The 20053-nt window shown below is 40.5% G+C and overlaps 1 protein-coding gene across 1 annotated transcript; it reads left to right on the forward strand.

Moving 5' to 3' along the window:
* Positions 1 to 259: 259 nt before the first annotated feature.
* LOC125466449 (cytochrome c oxidase subunit NDUFA4-like) lies at positions 260 to 6190 on the forward strand. Its single transcript, XM_048560968.2, has 4 exons — positions 260 to 383; positions 2102 to 2190; positions 3651 to 3711; positions 5972 to 6190. The coding sequence occupies exons 1-4, from the start codon at positions 342 to 344 to the stop codon at positions 6026 to 6028; spliced, it is 249 nt and encodes an 82-aa protein (XP_048416925.1). The 5' UTR covers positions 260 to 341; the 3' UTR covers positions 6029 to 6190.
* The last annotated feature ends 13863 nt before the right edge of the window (positions 6191 to 20053 follow it).

The following is a 20053-nucleotide window of genomic DNA, read 5'->3' on the forward strand; positions in this document are numbered from 1 at the left end:
CAAGCACAGCTCACGTGACAGATCTCGTTTGGGAGAGGGAGGAAAGGGGCTTTCCCAGCGGTAAGGTGCCAGGATAGAGCGCCAGATTTTCTATCTGAAATTGTTTAAAACCAAAGTCAAACTGAATTTTTACTATTGACTGCCACTGGATGTTTTAATTATTTCGAAAAAATTGTGAGCATCACTGTGTTCAATTTCCCCCCCCCCCCCCCAACCACCACCATGGTCAGGAGAATGCGCGGTCTACTCTAATCAAAGACCCCTGATGACTTAGAGCGAACGCGGCTGAGGCGCCTCAGTTGGAGGGTGGGTGCGGTGTGGGGTAGGAACGTGTCGCTGTCATGTTGGGGTTAATGATCCGACAGGTCAAGAGCCATCCGAGCGTGAGTACATGGCGTGCGAGTGGGGAACAGCCGGGAGTCGCGGTCTCCTCCCGCCGGGCTTTCTAAGTCCGCATTCGGCGTTTTTTTTTGGCGGAGCCATGTGGAGGAGGTTGGCGGCGCCTTCTGTGACTCTTAGGCCGTAGTCACCTGTATTTCTAGCTGCAGTCGCTAATGCACTTTGATTTTGTTTTAACAACCATGACAATGATACGTGCCTCCCCCAAGTGATAGTTTTGTTACGTTAAGTGCGGGTCGTGTTTTCACCCTATCAGACTACACTGCCAGCATTTTGGTAGCCGCCTGAAAGAGGGTGTCTGAGGACGAGGGTTTCGCATTTTGCCAGAGTTTTACCATTCGCTTTTGTGCATGGTTTATATACTCAGAATCCGAAAGGATGACTTTTTGGTGGGGGGAAGGAATTCTCCCAAGTTCTTGTTTTTACTTAAACTCCTAATTGCCTTTGACTTGCCAGTCACGAATCTTGGTTTGTGTTGCCTAAGGGCTTTTTCTGTCCTTAAGAGAACCCGTTTGTTTGTGTGAAGATGTACAGCTTTAGAGCTATTCTAACAGCTTCACAATCCTGAACAAGCAGCATTTGGTAGGCTGCTGCTGCATTCTGTTTATAATGAGGACTGCAGTGATGACAGCTTCTGTCTTGTGTTACTTGTTTTGGCATGAGTTCTAGAATGCTATTTGTGCAGCTTTCATTTTATTTAGCATTAATTGATTATGGGTAATTGAGTTGAAGGTCAAATGTTTATTGGCTTAAAATTGCTGATGTTAATTTGACACTTCATCATCATAACTGAACTCTGACCCTCTCATTGACTTCAATAAAGTTGGTTTGTTCTCTCTCTCTCTCCTGGAATCTCAGTTGAACCAGTTCTGTTCCAAAGTGGAGACTAAAGCAGTAAAAATACCTAAATCACAAAATTTAAGATTTTCTTGTTGCCCTTGATCAGTTGTGCAAATAACTTTGGACAGTTTTTTGTTTGCATGTGGATAAACTATAACTTGAGCATGGGTATGATATATTTAATTCTGATTTTCTATTTGCAGATGGTGTAGGGAGAAGGACATTCCACAAATTTTTCACATGGCTTCTGAACTTGTTAAATGTGTAGCAAATATCAGTGATAGACTTTGACCTTGAAGAAAATGAGTTTTTTCCTTGCTCTTGTGGCATTCCATGCACTTGTACAGAATGAATGTTTCTGGTTTAGTTTACTTGCAGGGAGCAAGTTCAAATGGTCCAAATTATCTGCTGAGTGGGAATAACCAACACTTAACAAATGCACCATATGTCTTTTGAACTGTGCATATATTTAAAACTAGTAATTTTTGACATACCTTGCACCAGGTTGCTAAGCCTTTTTAAATGGCACTGAAGCAGGAAACCTTTCACGGCAGTCTCCAGTGACCTTGTGGTGATTACTGAAGGTTATTCCACTAGATTGGAAATGCAAATACTTGAGCTCTTATTTAGTTAAAATTATGGGTTGGATGTTTATTTTTGCTGGAAAGTGAAAAAATGCAGCAGCCACATTGTTACATGTAAGCTGCTCATTTAATATTACTGAAATAATGTTACTGAACTTCATGTTCTTGACTGTGACTAGCTTTATAGTGAGTTTTATTTAATGTTGAACTATCTTACTGCCCAAGTGTTTTTAAATTTTATGGTTGTTAATATGTATAATTCACTTTCTTCTTTGTAGTTAATCCCATTGTTTATCTTCATTGGAACCGGAAGTTTAGGAGCAAGCATGTACCTCCTGCGGCTTGCTCTCCGTAACCCTGATGTTAGGTTGGTGACAATTGAGCTGTAACATTATAGTGTACTTTATGGTTCGTTGAATGTGTGCAAGCTGAATGTTCAATAAACAGGTTGTTAGCTGTATTTTCACTGTCACATGACCAATTTAATCACAAATGTAATAGGAGATAACAACTAAACTAACTAACAGTTTGATTAAGTTATGTTGTGAATTTGAATGGAGGGATCTATTTCAAGAAAGGGAAAAGTGGGAGTATGTAGGTGGTGAACCCCAGAACCTGGAGCCTAGGCAGCAAAGTGTGACCAACAATTGATTGATTAAAATCAGATGCAGCAGTGGATTATGGGTGCCCTGTCAGAAGTTCAGATTAAACTGACTTGTTTGCACCTTGCTTGATGGGCATATGACTATGTATTCTCACAGCCACTAACACACTTACTTCCATCGTCTTAACTTTTTTACCCCTGTATCAGCTTATCTGCTGAAACCGTCACTTGCAGTTTTGGGATAGTCCAAGTTGGAGAGAACTATGCATTTCTCCTGCTTTTGATTTTCCACAGACAGATCATCCAAGCCTTTGCCTGCACCTACACTTAGAAGCATTGTTCACTTGTCACCCTGTGCTTGCTGACCTACGTTTGTGCCCAGCCAAGCTAAGTCCAGATTGAGATTCTTATTTGTTTTAAAATTTTTCCAAGGCTTTGTTCTATGTATTGCTAATGTTAAACCCACCAACGCATGTCAATCTAAATATTGCACTGGTCAGCAACCATCGCTTTAATTGATGCATATGCTATTTTTTTGCACCTTTTCAGTTACATGTGGCCTGAGCTCTGGAATTTCCTCTTTGCATCTCCTTGCTTCAGTACGAGCAGGTGGCTTTGCTGCAATTCAAGAAGGCAGCTTAGCAATGCTTTTTCATGAGTACCTAGGAATGAGCAATAAATGCTAGCCAGTCAGTGACATCATGTCCTACAAATGATTTTTCAAATGCTGCTTAAAATTGGCATCTAGTCATCTGACCTAATATCTCCTTATGCCACTTTTTGTGCTCTGCTCTGTAGCTCTTGTGAGGAATGCTTAGAGGCAATATTCATGTAAATACCTGAACCTTTTAAATTTTGGTTCACATCTATAAAAAGATTGTGTAAGTGAGAGTATAAGTTCCTGCTTCCAAAATTTGGATTCTAAATGTGGAACGTCAGCAACAGTTAAAATTAACTTCAATCAGTGCATTCAAAATAGCTTAAGTGGCTTTGGGGTTTTCAGTGTTAATGCAGATTTTCCATACACTTGCTTATTTTCACCATAAGTAGGCTTTTGATTTAATAATTTGTCAGTAGATGTTTGTTTATAGTAAATTTATTAAGGAATTGAATGTTCACATTTTAACCAGCAACTTGTCAAAGCAAAACTTTTATTTTCTTATCTCAACTGTCAGGTAATGTGGCAAGTTTCTTAATTGTACATCTTCCTTTTGCCTCTTCAGCTGGAATCGCAAGAATAACCCTGAGCCATGGAATAAGATAGCACCCAATGAGCAGTACAAGGTAATATCCATTTCTTGCACTTAAACTCAACTGATCTTCATTGAAAACCTACTTCACTGTTTGATCTATTGCCTTGATCCATTGTTGTGCATACACTACAAATCACAAAATAATTCTGTCAATTGGCTGAAACCAAGCTGTTGACTTAGCAAGAAGCTGGACACTATATGGAATCAGTTTCTTTGAATTGTTTTCTGCCCTAATGTTCTGCAATGAACTTCACAACCTGAACCTTGTACCATACGTGCACTACTTTGAGGCAGTGATAAATGAGCCACTTCCAACAAGTAGCTTGAAAATTACAGATGTAGATGGAAGTATGACATTAAGGGTACTACAAGATGAAGTGAACAGACAAAATTATGATAAATTGAAACAAATGTAGCCAGTGTTAAACTGTCTGCTTTGGACTCAAAGACGGACTCTTTTTCCAAGTCGTTTTAAATGTTAGTCTTGGGGATCCATGTAAACTGTATCAGTGCACAACTATCATAAACAATGTTTGTAGATTTTAATTGTGGCCTTTCTGCTTGCCTTTTTAAAAATCCTTGATTCTGTTCTGGGTCAAAAGTCTTGAATGCCTTCATTGATCTTGCCTCTTCCACAGTAAATTTTAATAGATGAGCCTTCCTCAAGGGAAGACATTCTTCCTATTAAATGAAATGCTCCTTATTTTTGAACAGTACTCATTATTGGAGGAGTCAGGATTTAGAAATGTGACATCTCAACCTTGTGTTTCAGTAAGATCACTGACTGTATATCTAAACATGAGGTTAAGTCATGCTTCAGATGTACAGGTCACTAGACATACTAGAAGTCCTCAAATTGCTGAGTACAACACTGAGAATGATATTTAAACTGGGTGGGATTGCAGTATAACTTGCCCATATCCAGTCTAAATAGTTTCAATTGAGAAATTGTACTAACCAGTGTTGTATTGACTGTCATTTAGACAGTTAAATTTGTGATCTAGGTTTTCCTATTAATTGAAGTGTTAAGCTTGAAGAAAATCTACTGATTGGAGAATCTGGATCAAGTGATGTGGTCTTAAAATTAGAACATATTGTTTCAGCAGTGAGGTTGGGCAGACTTGCCAAGTGGTAAAGCTTAATATTCTTTAAAAAGCAGTTAGTCAGGTTGGTTCACTTTTTAACAAGTCTTAGCAAGTTCCGTTTTAAGTCAAAGGTATTCAGTGAATGGGTCTAGGTTGGGTGATCAAGATTTTACTAGTGGGTGCAAGGCCTAAATGACTGTTTACTTAGATATTACTAAACTTAAACAATTGCATAGTGTCAAAAGTCTGGTACCAGATCATGAGCATGTGGTATCAGAATGCATCCTATTCAAATGCACTTGTTCAATATGGCTATTATCTGTAGGCCGATAAGGCCTAATCAAGTCTGCTCTTTATTCAGAAAACTGAGATCAGAGACCACAATCAAATTTTTGAGTTAACCATAAAATATGCATGTTAGGTTTTTAGGTCTGTTTTATGCTTCACTGACCATAGCATGAACTTTTGATTTATAATCACATTAAAGAAATTGGCTTTCATTCAATTAAAATAAGGCACCAACTTCAAGGCAGGTCCCCAGATTCTGATGCTGTTCAACAGGCCTGTGCTCGGAGCAATAGTTGACAGTTGTCCATTGTGTTTAGTGTGCTGCTAGTAGTTGTAGTGATCATAGGGACACTTGCAAGTGAATCTGTTCTTCCCCACCCTTTAAAATAGCTGCAAATTTGCTTATGTCATAATACAAACTTGGTGTGCATGCCCTGTTTTTAAAATGGGATGTCAAATTGTTCTAAACTGGCTCACTTTGCCAAATGAAGGTAAGTCATTCCCCTTTGAGGGAGGGTGTGGGGTGATGAGCTTTGGCTCTACTGCAGAATCAGAAACAAATCATAGAACCATAGACTCCCTACAGTGTGGAAGCAGGCTGTTCAGCCCACTGAATCCACATTGGCCTTTCTAAAGAGCATCCTGCCCAGACTCATTCCCTACCCTAACCCACTTAGTTTGCATACTGCAAGCAATTTAGCATGGCCAATCTACCTAACCTGCACATCTTTGGACTGTGGAAAGAAGCCAGTGAACCTGGCAGAAACCCATGCAGACACAGAATTGTGCAAACTCTGTACAGTCACAAAGTGTGGAATTGAACCTGTGTCCCTGGCATTGAGGGACTTTTTGGAAAAGACTTGCATTTAAATTGGAACTTTTGATCTGAATTTCCTTTGTTTTCTCTTTCTTCAATAGTTCTTTGCTGTAAACATGGACTACAGTAAACTGAAGAAGGATCGGCCAGATTTCTAACTGTTGAATGGGACCATTTTGTCCAGGTGGCTTTGCTAGGTTGTGCAATGAGCCCTGCAGCCAACATTACTACTGTATGTCTTAGTGCACCATTTGGGAATCAGTTATTTTTCACTTATGTGTATATATGAAATTGAGAATAAATCTGGTGTGCACTACCTATTTCTTGTGCCTGTTTATTGCTGTTTGTCAATGCGTCTTCTATTTGCAAAATGCAAGTTCACGAGCCACTCATTTGGGAGAGGAATGAAAAAAACATAATTTCACTCAAGACTTTGTACTTTGAATCTTTTGAAAGAAAAATGATGGTATTGAGATAAATGGTGCTAGTTGATAGCTTGCTTTATAAGGTAAGCAAGACACTGATCTTATGAATGCCATGCCCAAAACACTCAAGCAAGATTTTTTTATGCATTGTTTAAATGTTGATCAGCCCTGGTATGTATTTGAGCATAATTGCTGTTACCGAAGTACAGCACTGTTCTGCCAGATGGAGCTTGTAGTTTTGCTGGTGTATTGGCTTGGACATAAATTCTGTTCTGGGTTACACTTTAATTTGTTGAGGTGGAGGGTTCACTTTCGTGGCAGATAAAGCTACCTCTGTCTCTTGTAGAGTAATATATTTGGCCTGGAATGTCACTTGGAGGTTTGGGGATATTTTGAGTCAGATAGCCATTACTGGAGACTATAGAAATACCATTGTACTATATGTGAAAGAGCAATGATGTGTGCTTTTTCAAATTAAACCCTGCCATGGTTTGCTTGACCAAAATGACACACTTTGCATTTATCTACATTAAACTCCATCTGCCACTTTGTACTTTAGAATCTTCGCTGTCCACTACACCTATTTTGGTGTCATCTGCAAACATCCCATACTAACATCAAATCTGTTGTATAAACGGCAAAGCAGTGGCCCCAGAACCTGCAACCACCTCTTTCCTACTTTCAAACCAATTTTGTACCAATATCTCAGCAAGTCGCCCAGCAGTTTCCTGCAAATTTGGGAAATGCCTGATGGAAGGGAGTTTCCACAAGATCAAAGATCAGAATTCTACTCCATGTATGAGTTAATTAAACAACTGTCAAATTTAAGCATTGCATATAAGAAATGGTAGAATAAATAAATGCAACTTTGTTTAAAAACAAGCAGGTTTGTTGTAAAAGCATAGATTCTGTATGTTGTTTGATTTGTCATTCTGCAGAATGATTGGAAGTGAGTGAATGTGGCTGAATGTACTTGATTCTGACACGTTTCTTGTATAAATTTGTTTTAATTTGAAACATTACAAGATAGTAGCACTAGAAGTGAAAAGAGACTTTTGAGTTCTAGTCCAGGATTCTCAAGGTAAACTTGCAGGCTCTCGGTAGTTGGGAAGGCAAATGCAATTCTGGCATTTATTTTGAGAGGACTTGAATATAAAAGCAGGGATGTATATGACTGAGGCCTGATGGCTCCAAGTCAGGCCATGTTTTGGTGTGTTGTGTGCAGTTTGGACCCCATATTTCCGGAAGGATGTGCTGGCCCTGGAGTGGGTTCAGAGGTGTTTTGTGTGAATGGTCCCAAGAATGGAAAGCTTAAATGAGGAACATTTGAGGACTCTGGGACTATACTCATTGAGTTTAAACAGATGAGGTGGGGGGGGGGGGGTGCGGGGGGGATCTAATTGAATCTTTCAGAATACTGAATGGCCTGGATGAAGTGGATGTTGGGAAGATGCTTCCATTGATAGTCTGGGACCTGAGGGCACAGCCTTTGAGTAAGGGGAAGACCTTTTTAGAACAGATAAGGAGAAACTACTTCAGCCAGAGTGGTGAGTCTATGAAATTCATTGCCATAAAAGGCTGAGGAGGCCATATCATTGTGTATTTAAGGCAGATAGGTTCTTGATTAATCAAGGGTTACAGAGAGAAAGCATGGTTGAGGAACTTATCAGCCATGATTCAATGGTGGAGCAGACTCTGGGCCAAATGGCCTAGCTTCTGTGTGTTTATGGTCTTATTCCTTCCAATTCAGCAGCTATGAATTTGTTCGGTTTTGAATCTTTCACGTGCTTCAAAAGGCACCCCTTACTGAGATTCCTCAAGTCAGGGTCTTTTAAAGACAAAAATGCCACACATTTATGGTTGTCCTCGTACTATTGAAACAATGTCATGATAAGAGTAACCGAAAAATAGACCATCACAGCATGTAACATACTAATCGTATTTGTGTTGAAGGGTTGGCTTTTATTTCACAGTACTTGTCTCCCCTTCCATTCAAAGTTTGTTTTTTGTTCAGATAGTCCCAACAGGCCTGACCAGTCCCCTATAACTGACACCCTCATCTGCTTAGCCGAACTCGTCCTCACCCTCAACTTCTTCTCGTTCAATTCCTCCCACTTGCTACAGACAAAGGGGTTGGCCATGGGTACCTACATGGGCTCAGGCTATGCCTTCCTTTATGTCGTTACATAAAACAATCCCTCTTCTATAGCTACACTGACCCTAAACCACCCCCCCCCCCCCCCCCCCCCCCCCCCCCCCATCTCTTCTGTTACATTGATTAAATGTATTGGCACTGCCTTGTGCTCCCATGAGGAGCTCACAGTTCATCCACATTGCCAATACCTTCCACCCCAACCTTAAGTTCACCTGGACTATTTCAAATGTCTCACTCCTTCCTGGACCCCTCCGTTTCCATCTCTGGCAATCACCTGGAAAACGATATCCATTTTAAGTCCACCGACTCCCACAGCTACCAGGAGTACACCACCTTCCTGCTGAAAAAGGCTGTCCCCTATTCCCAATTCCTTTTTGCCTCTGCATCTGCTCCCAAATGAGGCACTGCGCTCCTGAACATCTCAGATGTCCTGGTTTCTCGGACTGCAACTTCTGTCTCTCCCCACGCTTCCCCCACCCGTTGTCGAGAACACCCTCCACAATGTCTCCTGCATTTGCTGCAACTCATCCCTCACACCTCCTGCCTGCAATAACAACCAAAACAGAATCCCCTTCATCATGTACCACCCCACCAACCTTCAGATCCAATGCATCATTGTCCGATAGTTCTGCCATCTGCGATCCAACCCCACCACCAAAGACATTTTTCCCTCCCTACCCTTATCCACTTTCTGGTAGGACCACTCTCCGACTCCCTTGTCTGCTGCACACTCCCCTCCAACCCCACCACACCTGGCACTTTTCCCTGCAACCACAAAGTGCTACACCTTGCACCACCCCCAACCCCGCGCCATCCCAGGCCCCAAGAAGGCTTTCCACATCAAACAGATGTTCACCTGCACATCTGCCAATGTGGTATACTGTGTCCGCTGTTCCCGTTGTGGCCTCCTCTACGTCGGGGCAACCAAGGTGAGGCTTGGGGACTGCTTTGTGCAACACCTAGGCTCGGTTCGCACTAAACAACTGCACCTCCCAGTCGCGAACCATTTCAACTTTTTTTTTCTTCCTCTCCACCTCCCCCTGCCCCAACCACCCCCGTTCCTCAGATGACATGTCCATCCTGGGCCTCCTGCAGTGCTACACAATGATGCCACCAGAAGGTTGCAGGAACAGCACCTCCTATTTTGCTTGGGAACCCTGAAGCCCAATGGTATCAATGTGGACTTCACAAGCTTCAAGATCGCCCCTCCCATTTCTGCATCCCTAAACCAGCCCACCTCTTTGACCTGTCTGTCTCCTCTCCACCTGTATTCTCCTCTATCCATCTTCTATTTGCCTCCCTCCTCTCCCTATTTATTTCAGAACCCCCTTGCCCTCCCCCATTTCTGAAAAAGTGTCTAGGCCCAAAAGCGCTTTTGCTCCTAAGATGCTGCTTGGCCTGCTGTGTTCATCCAGCTCTACACATTAAAACTGTATGAACAAAACATACAGAAATACTTTGTGAGCAGCTTTTCATACAAATCAGAGTGAAAGATGTGAAACATCTTTTCAAACAGTATGCGGTGCTAATTATAGCTTACCTTGACTGAAGCTTGAAATGTGGTAAGGTACATGTGTTTCTTTCCACCCTTGCTTCTGTGTTTAATTCCCTGGGGAATTTCACGTTGGCTTATTTCTGACAGAAGTCCTAAAGATTTAATTGAACATCTCTAAGAGTCTTACAAAACTCTAAATTTGTAAAGCAATCCTTGGTGCTTTTTGCTTTTGGATTTCCCTAGATTGGAGCCTCGTCCTGTCTTTAGAAATCTGAATTTTTCATTTGGAAATGTAGCAATTTGCAAATAAGAATGGGAAATGTGGGATCAAGTGACTGAGGGGATGTTAGCTCTGCAACCTGTTTCTGTAGCTAATTCCTCATCTGTTCCTCTAGCTCTGTTTTGTGAATCAGTTGGTGAAACTTCTGCATCCACACTAACCATACCACGTTTTTGGTGTCCTGTCTCGTCTTTTCCATGGGATTGAGGTGTGTAATAAAGTATGAGGGAATAGTTAAGTCATTGTTATATAGGTAAATGACTGTCAGTATTGTGCAAAAACTACTAACTGCTACTGTAATTGTCATCTTGAATTGCCCTGCCCCTTGGCTACTTTGCTTCTACATTATGGAAATGTTACAGTTGTGATACACCAGCTGGTCTAAATGAGGAGGACAACAGTTTGAGTTCTGTGAAGCTTCTGCACATTAGTTTGCGGTAAGTAGCAAAAACAATTTCTCTTTGCAAACCCAGTCTGCAGCAGCAGGTGATGAGTTCCTGAGCTCGCTTGTGAGATACCCAAATGACTTGCTTACCCTTTATCATTTGCCTATTTGTACAGCCCTGATCTACTTTAAATTTGGGATTCTCGTTTCCAGTGACCCACCACCTGATCATAGCATCAGTTTCTCCCTCGATAAAAGCTTCTGATGACGGTAAGCAGCTGAAGGGATATATACATGCCTTGTGGTGTCTGGCAACTGAAGCCAAAATAAGAAAGGGGAAAGTTGGTGTTTTCTGCCCTAGTCAGGCCACTCAACCTTTTTAAGTACTGGTCTGCTCTATTGGCTGAGAAGTGTGGTGGAAAGGCATTTGGTGTAATGTAGCTCCCTTTATATAATCTAGGAACATTATTTTATATTGCTTGAATAAATTGCAAAGCTCTAGCAATTTGCTGTTTACTAAGCAATCTGTTAAAGTTTGCTGTTTAATTTGTGAAAAGGTTTGGGTTTTAAATCGTTAAACAGTTTTGCTGATTAATGTTCATAATTTTTGGTAAATGTTGAAGTGACTGAGGGAGGACCAGAATGTTTGTATATCCGAAGGTATGGGACAGGGTATAAGAGGAGAGCGAAATACTATCTCCACATTGACTCTTGTCTGGTTTCTAATTTGCATTTTTCAGCATAATCCTGTAATAGTCTTTGGAGGCTTAATAAGAAATGTACATGTATTCGGGGAAGTTAATTGAGGCTGAAAGTGTATTGTCAAGTATGTGAGCTGGTTTATTGAGATTGTATCATTGTCAATAGAATGTATAGTTTGACATCACACTTGTAACTATGAAAATAGCTCCAGTTTTGTACAGGTTTAAAAACAAGGCTTTGGATTGTGGGGTAAATGAATACATGATTATGTCATTAAGAATAAAAATGAGCTACAGAAGTTTAGTGTTATTGACACTAGAGACTGCATATTTCCCAAACAGTTCTAATTCAATAATTGTTAAGACCAAATTTTTTTTAGTTCAGTGTTGACAACATAGATAATACAGAGATTTCCTGAAATGTGCACAAGCAATCTGTGGCTGAAACTTTTGTTTCAGGGAATGAACCATTATTTCTTACATCTGTTTTCATAACTTCAAACGATGAACAAACAACACAATCATAAATTGCTGGAAAAACTCAGCAGGTCAGGCAGCAGCTGTGGAGAGAAAGCTGTTCATATTTCAGATCCAGTGACCCTTCAGAACTTTCTCTCCACAGATGCTGCCTGACCTGCTGAGTTTTTCCAGCATTTTGTAATTTTGTTTCTCATTTCCAGTATCTGCAGTTTTTTTTAGTTTTATACACAAATTACACTAGTTACACAATCTGTGAAATGCTTGCCTATGGAAACTTTTGGGAATCTGAACAAAATGTTGTTCGTCTTTTGAACCTGAGGACAGCATTTTTTGGTGTAACAATTATACAAATTATTAATTTAATACAGGGCCATAATCTTGTGTAGAGTCTGAGGGCTGCATATGAATATGCTGAACAACTGTCATGGAATTGTTGGATGTGGATCTGCATGTACTGGTCACTCACTACCTTAGTGTCAAAGCCCGCTCATTTTAAAGGGAGAAGAACTTGCAGCTGTCTTGTGCCTTTGGCTACATTACATCAGCACTTAATTACTTTGGGCCATCCTGAGGTCACAAAGATGTCTTGTAGGAAAATCAGCAGCCATTTTTACACACTGTAAACTTCCACAAAAGGAAAATGAAATGACCATTTCTATGATATTGGTTAAGGGATAAGTGGAGTTAATTGCCAGGCTGACTTTGCCTCCTAATACAAATGTGCTATAATTGCGCTCAAGTCTCCACTTGAGAATGCTGGGCTCAACTGTCGATGCCCCTTTGTAGATTAGGTCAAAAATCACATGACAGGTAGTCCAGCAGGTTTATTTGAAGACACAAACTTTGAGTCTAGCTGACACCGGAAGAAGGAACGAGACTCTGAAAGACTGTCTTCAAATAAACTTGTTGGACTGTAACCTGGAGTCAAGCTATTTCTGTTTTTTTTAAAAAACCTTGGCCACACCAGTCCAACACTGGCACCTCCGCATCATGGATTCCTTTGTAGAGGGACCTAGGTAAACTATATCCTGAGAAAATAAAGGGAAACCAGAGCACCCCTGTTTCATGTATCCAACTTCCTCTCAGCAATTTTTTTTTGGTTATTCAGTGCAAAGTTCTGTCTTACAAGATCTCAGATTGAGATCAAACCCCACCATGTCAGTTGAAGCACTTGAATTCAGAATTAAAAGAAAATGAAAACTTTAATGTCTGTTTAGGAAAGAAAATCTGCTATTCTTAGTTTTAACTTTTATCTTACTCTAGCCCGCACCAAATTACCCTCTGAATTGACCTAACCACTCACACTTCTGACAAAAAATATTTGAGTCTCCAGGGATTAGCAATTAAAAGTCAAACTTGCCAGTGACTCCCATACCCTAAGAATGTGTTTAAGTCAAAAGTTTGCTTTGCAACCATTGACATGCTACTCAATGTTACTCTTTTGTCGTTCCACTAACCTATCAATTTCTCTTCAAATCAAACAAAAATCTAATGTTCAATACTTTTGAAATGTTCGAACTGTGCAGAGTGACTAGAATTAGAGAGAAGAATTTAAACAAGTTGATAATTGGAAAAAAAATGAAATAAACAAAATCCCCTGGTAAATCTTAAATTATTCCACCTGCCAAAATGAGGCATCCTTCAGTAATCATATGTTGTATCTTTTCCTCTTTGCACTGATTGCTGCAATTATAATAAGCAAAAGTTAATTGCCTTCTTTGTGCTTTATTTGTGTGCAATTAGATACCTGCCACTTTGTATTTAATTTAGTTTAATGTTCTCCTTGGAATGAAAGCAAATCATTTAAATGCTGCACTAGCAAAACGCTGAATGGCTACACCATTCTCTGAGAAGTACTGAGCTAATATATTATGCATAGCCATTTATGTGTAACTTCCCATATATAAAAGTTTCCTCTTTTTCTAATTCTGCTGGTCCTGTGATGTTTGGTAACCGCCAAAACACAAAACCATGAGGCTGTCGGATTGTCCTAAAAATACTATTAGCAAAGGAATCCTTCTGTCATTAGTTTAGTCTATATATGACTCCAGTACATGACAATATGATTGCCTAGCTTATCTGCTGGCTCTTCTGTTTCCTTTTCATATCCTTGTTTTTCATTTCTATTCTTGCCTCCAAATACTTTTCCGTTGCTTGATGATCTGCAAGAAGCTGCTTGGAAAGCAATGGCCAGTGGTGCTTTGGCTTCCTGATATTTCCCTGTGACAAAGTGATGAAGTGTCTGCCCTTCTTCCCCAGCCTTGTCCTGATAGAACTGAAAGTGTGAATTCCCAGTGCAGTTGAATATTGGTATATCTGCATGCTGGGTGACTTTGTCAATTTATTAATAGTTGCCAGTGTTTAGCTTCTAATCAATTGAGAGGAAAGATAACCCTGACTTTTCAGGAATAGTCAAAGGAGAAAGTAACTCATGAATGATTCCTATGATTCTACACACTCTCAGCCTCCATTTATGTGTTGTCACACCTTGCAATAAAACAGTTTGTGGAATAAATAGTTCCACAGCAAAACTGTACTGTTAAAATAATTTTCACGTCAAGCTGAGTAATTGATATTACTTACGTATACAGTTTTAGTTTCCATAAATTCCAATTCTTATTAATTTTCTGATAATTTCAATAATTAATGGTAATGAGACTTTATTTTTTACGAAAGAAAGCTGCAGAATTTTGTCATGTGAAGAATGAGTTTTTGGGACATATTTTGTGACCTGACTTGCAGTAGACTTGTATTGCTTTGTCTGCCTGTGGTATGTCCTATGCCCCATTACAAATAGGAGTGCAGGGCACATTGGTGTATCTGCTGCACCTCATTCACAAAGGCAATGCTGAATCTGCCCATGTGAACAGGTATGGTCCCACTGATCCATAAGGAACGCTTGTCACTCTCACTCCACTCACAGACTAGTTCTGTACCTCATTTGTCAGCACTCTTCCTACCTTCCCCTTTGAACCACTCTCTTTCCCCCCAGTGCCCCCTCTTCCCCTTCACCATATTGATTCCAGGGATGGTGAAGAATGAAAAATCGCAGCAGTGGATGGAAAGGAGGCAGGGAGATGTTGGAAGTTGGATAATGAGGCAGTGAACAAACAGTGATCCCAGGATTTGAATTTATTAAACAGTTAAGACCATAAGTCCATAAGACATAGGAGTGGAAGTAAAGCCATTCGGCCCATCAAGTCCACTGCGCCATTTAAATCATGGCTGATGGGCATTTCAACTCCACTTCCCTGGACTCTCCCCGTAGCCCTTGATTCCTCGTGAGACCAAGAATTTGTTGATCTCTGCCTTGAAGGCATCTAACGTCCTGACCTCCACTGCACGTCGTGGCAATGAATTCCACAAGCCCACCATTCTCTGGCTGAAGAAATGTCATCTCATTTCAGTTTTAAATTCACCCTCTCTAATTTTAAGGCTGTGCCCACGGGTCCTAGTCTCCCCGCCTAATGGAAACAACTTCCTAGCGTCCACCCCTTCTAAACCATACATTATCTTGTAAGTTTCTATTAGATCTCCTCTCAACCTTCTAAACTCTAATGAGTACAATCCCAGGATCCTTAGCCGTTCATCATACGTTAAACCTACCATTCCAGGGATCATCTGTGTGAATCTCTGCTGGACGTGCTCCAGGGCTAGTATGTCCTTCCTGAGGCGTGGGGCCCAAAATTGGACAAATGGGGCCTAGCTTGTAAAACAGTCAGTTATTTGCTCCGGTTGTTTAGCACAGGCAGATTACTGTGGCAGTGATGCCATGGGCACTGTGACTACATTAATGATGTGTGTCCCATGTAGCTGCAGTGTCAGCAAATATAGTCTAATTTTGGAAAGTCAAATCAGGACAGCACTTATACACTTAATGGTAAGGTCTTGGTGAGTGTTCCTTAACAGAGACACCTTAAAGTGTAGGTTCATAGTTCCTTGAAAGTGGAGTCCCAGGTGTTCAAGATCGTGAAGACAACGTTTGGGATGCTTGCTTTTATTGGTCAGTGTAATGAACTTAGGAGATGGGAAGTCATGTAGCAGCTGTACAGGACATTAATGAGGCCACTTTTGGAATCCTGCATGCAATTCTGGTCTCTCTGCTATAGGAAGGATGTTGTGAACTTGAAAGGGTTCAGAAAAAATTTGCAAGCATGTTGCCAGAGTTGGAAGGTTTGAGCTACAGGGAGAGGCTGGGGCTATTTTCTGGAATACACTGCCAGAGATGATGGTAGAGGCTGATATGGAAGGAGTGTTTAAAGAGCTTTTAGATAAGCACATGGCTATGCAAGCAATGGGGGGGATATGGACTAACAGCAAACAGAAAAGATTTGTTTAATTTGGTGTTATGTTTGTGGGCAGAAGGGCCATTCCTGTGCTATGCTATTCTGTATTCTGTGTACTTTCAATGCTACTGCTACAGGCTTCTGTAGACTTGCAATTTTGCATTGGAGACTGGGGGCGGGGGGGGGGGGGGGGGGGGCGGGTTTCTTATAATGGTTTATAAAATCATGAGCGGCATAGATAGTGAACAGCCAAGGTCTTTATCCCAGGGTGGGAGTGTCCAAAACTGGAGACCATAGTTTTAAATTGAGATGGGAAAGATTTAAAAGGGATCTGGAGGAGGATGGTGTATGGAAAAGCTGTCAGGGGAAGTGGTGGAGGCTGGTACAATTACAAAATTTGAAAGGCATCTGAATGGATATATGAATAGGAAAGGATTAGGGAGATATGAGTCAAATGCTGGCAAATGGAACTAGATTAATTTAGGAAATCTGGTTGGTACGGACAAGTCAGAGCAAAGGGTCCATTTCTATGCTGTACAGCTGAGTCTATGGCAGTCTTTAAAAATAATATATACTACTTGGAGTGAATGATATACTGCTGAACACAATTTCTGGCCAATAATCAGCACTATAATTTTTTAAATAGAATCCCTACAGTGTGCAAGCAGGCTATTCAACACATCAAGTCCACACCAACCCTCTGAAGAACACCTACCCAGACCCACACTATCCCATTACCCCTGCATTTCCCAGGGCTAGTCCACATAGCCTGCACGCTGTGAGCAATTTAGCATGGCCAATCCACCTAACCTGTGTAATAAAGCAGAGATTGATACCCCTTTGAGAACTAAAACTGAAACACCCAAAGAGGAGCACCTTGCTCTATAATCTGTAAAAGGAGTGCAAAAAGTAGAGTAACCTGACTTTCAGCAACTTCTAGTGGTTAACTAAAACCGCCGACACTCACTTTACAATCAAGAAGTAACAATTTTAACAGTGGGAAAATTAACAAACTGAATAAACCCCCTTACAACTGCTAACTGTTCTCAAATAAAAGAAGATTCTAATAGTATGCTGTTCCAATAAATACAAGTCCCACTTACATATAAAAAAAGTCACAGCCAGGTTACATGTCTTCCAAAATGTTCTGTGCCTTCTCCGTTGATCCCTCTGTCAGGAAGGCCTTCTCCATCAATTCATCTTCCATGAATATTTAGTAGTTGTCCCGTGGGTACCTTTGTTCACTGAGGAGTCTGACAGACCTAACCATTCTCTCTTGAGAGCTGTTAAGTCTAGCAGATAGCAGTTAGCGCTCTCGTCTTTGTTCTGCTGCCCCCTTTTTTAGTACCCTTGATGACCTATCAATTTCTTACAATAGAATTAGTCTGTGTTGTTAAAACTGTGAGATTTAAATCTAATTGGTTTTTGGTACCTAATTGCCTGATTCAAATTGATTGACAAACTTAAATCAAAGCTTGTTGTTCTGGTATAAACTACTGCTTGGCCTGCTAACTGTTCAGCCTTTTGATACAAATGTTTCAATTCGGGTGCTCTCTGTGTACTTGCAAACATTAAAACTGCTGCTCACAAGACATCCATTTACAACTCTAAGCATGTTTTTTTTTAAAAGGGACCACACAATGCTGTCCCCCCAGCGTTTTACAAACGCCAAATTCTAACTTCCTGCTTCCCAACCCACAATTACTCTACCCAACTTCACAACACCTGCATTTGTTTGGACTGTGGGAAGAAACCAGAACACCTACCATGCAGCCACTGGTAGGACACTGGCACGCACACACGCGCGCACACACACACACACACACACACACACACACACACACACACACACACACACACACACACACACGTCCCTGAAGCTATGAGGCTAGCCACTGTGCTACCCAATTTAATACTGGAGTAAAGTTGAAACTTGTAGCAAATTAGACTTGGCAAATCAACCAGCTATGGAACAGTGATAATAAAATGTGAGGCTGGGTGAACACAGCAGGCCAAGCAGCTCCTGAGATGCTGCTTGGCCTGCTGTGTTCATCCAGCCTCACATTTTATTATCTTGGAATTCTCCAGCATCTGCAGTTCCCATTATCTCTGAAGCTATGGAACAGTGCTCTGCTTGGGTATTAAAAGCCAGAAAACTCTTAAGGGCACATTGAGGGTATTTGGCATAGCAATGACCACACTAGTATTGCTAACAGGGAGAATGTCAAATCTGCCAATGTAGTTAACTCAGCCACATTATGGCATTTAAACAGTCCTCGGATAAGCAGATGGATGATGATGGGATAGGGGATGGGCTTAGATTAGTTCACAGGTCGGCGCAACATCGAGGGCCGAAGGGCCTGTTCTGCGCTGTATTGTTCTATGTTCTATGAAACAGCGAAGGTTTAAAATTAAGCAACATTCTTATTTCAATATATTCCGTCATTCTGTTGAATCACATGTTTTCTGACTGACAAGGTAATGTTTCTTCATTCTGTTTTGTACTGTTCTTCTCTTTTGGAGGACCATATGTGTTCACAATGGTCAACTTGGGTGGAAAGTGGAGAAATTAAGAGAGATAATTTGCTACTGCTACTTTTCAATGACCTGTTCAGAATTGCATTTCACAAAAGCTGATGGTCCTGTGTGTAATCTAAATTCTAGAATTTTATAACACATTTGTACAAAATATAATTGAATGCATTCGGCAAACTGCAAGGGAATAATAATCTGGCTGTTATTTATAAATATAAATTTACAGCGTTACAGGAAAGATAAGGGTTGAAATTTCTTCTCGATCTATTTTTAATATAATGGTTAATGTGTTTGTGTGAAACTGCTATACATTGTGAGTCCAAATAAACATTTTAATAACTCTGTTAAATGAGTATGTGCAGGCTACAAAGATAGTGAGTGTGTGTGCTAAAGATAACAGATTAGAATTTCAACCTAAACTCTCAATGCAAGGGGTCTGTTGAATCTCTTGACAGGGCTGGAAAAAAAATGGTTAGTTTCATTGGTGATTCTGTCAGGGGATATCTTAAATTTTTATTTTGAAATAGCTACCATATCTTAAATTTTTATTTTGAAATAGCTACCATTTAAACGAGTTGATGAGTGCACTTCTGGATGTGATTTTTATGAAAATGATAACAGCAGAAAAATTACATTTTGGTTAATAACAGGATAAAGAACAAGTAACGAGCAACAGTGAAATGAAATGTATTGTCTTGAGAAGGCAATATGATAAAGGAAAGGGAGAGAACTGAATTTATACAATGAACCTTTTGTATATCAGAAACTGATTATTATAGCATTTGATAATATCAAAAACAATTAGTATACAATAAAAGTAATTTCAATAACACTTCCTGTATCTTATACTTCTGTCACAGTCATGCTTTGGCTAGAGCACATTGCTATGATTTTGTTAATTGGTTCAAAGAAAATCAACAGCAAGTCAAATCTGAAGATTAAGGGAACCAAAAGAATTGAAGTGAGGGAAATACCTGGGATACAAAGCTACAAGGGGAATCTAGAAAAATTAGGATTGTTTTCTTCAGAGTGGCAGAGGCTGAGGGGAAACTTGGTTAGAGGTCTAGATGGGATTGATAGAATCTTTTTTCCCCAGAGTTGAAATGTCCAATACCAGGGGTAGAGGGGGTAAGTTTAAAGGAGAAGTGAGGGGCAGGATTTTTACAGAATGGTAGGAGTCTAGAATGCGGTGCCAGATATGGTGGTGGAGGAGACAGATACAAAAGGGGCATTTAAGGGGCTTTTAGATAAGCACGTGAATATGCAAGGAATGGAGCAATACAGACTAACACCAAACAGAACGGATTTGTTTAATTTGGTGTCATGTTCGGCATAACATCGTAGGCTGAAGGGCCATTCCTCTGCTCTACTATTCTATATTCTATGTACTGTCATTGCTACTGCTACAGGTTTCTGTAGACTTGCGAGTTTGCACAAGCCA

The sequence above is a fragment of the Stegostoma tigrinum genome, chromosome 31, assembly GCF_030684315.1.
Source record: "Stegostoma tigrinum isolate sSteTig4 chromosome 31, sSteTig4.hap1, whole genome shotgun sequence".
NCBI lineage: Eukaryota > Metazoa > Chordata > Chondrichthyes > Orectolobiformes > Stegostomatidae > Stegostoma > Stegostoma tigrinum.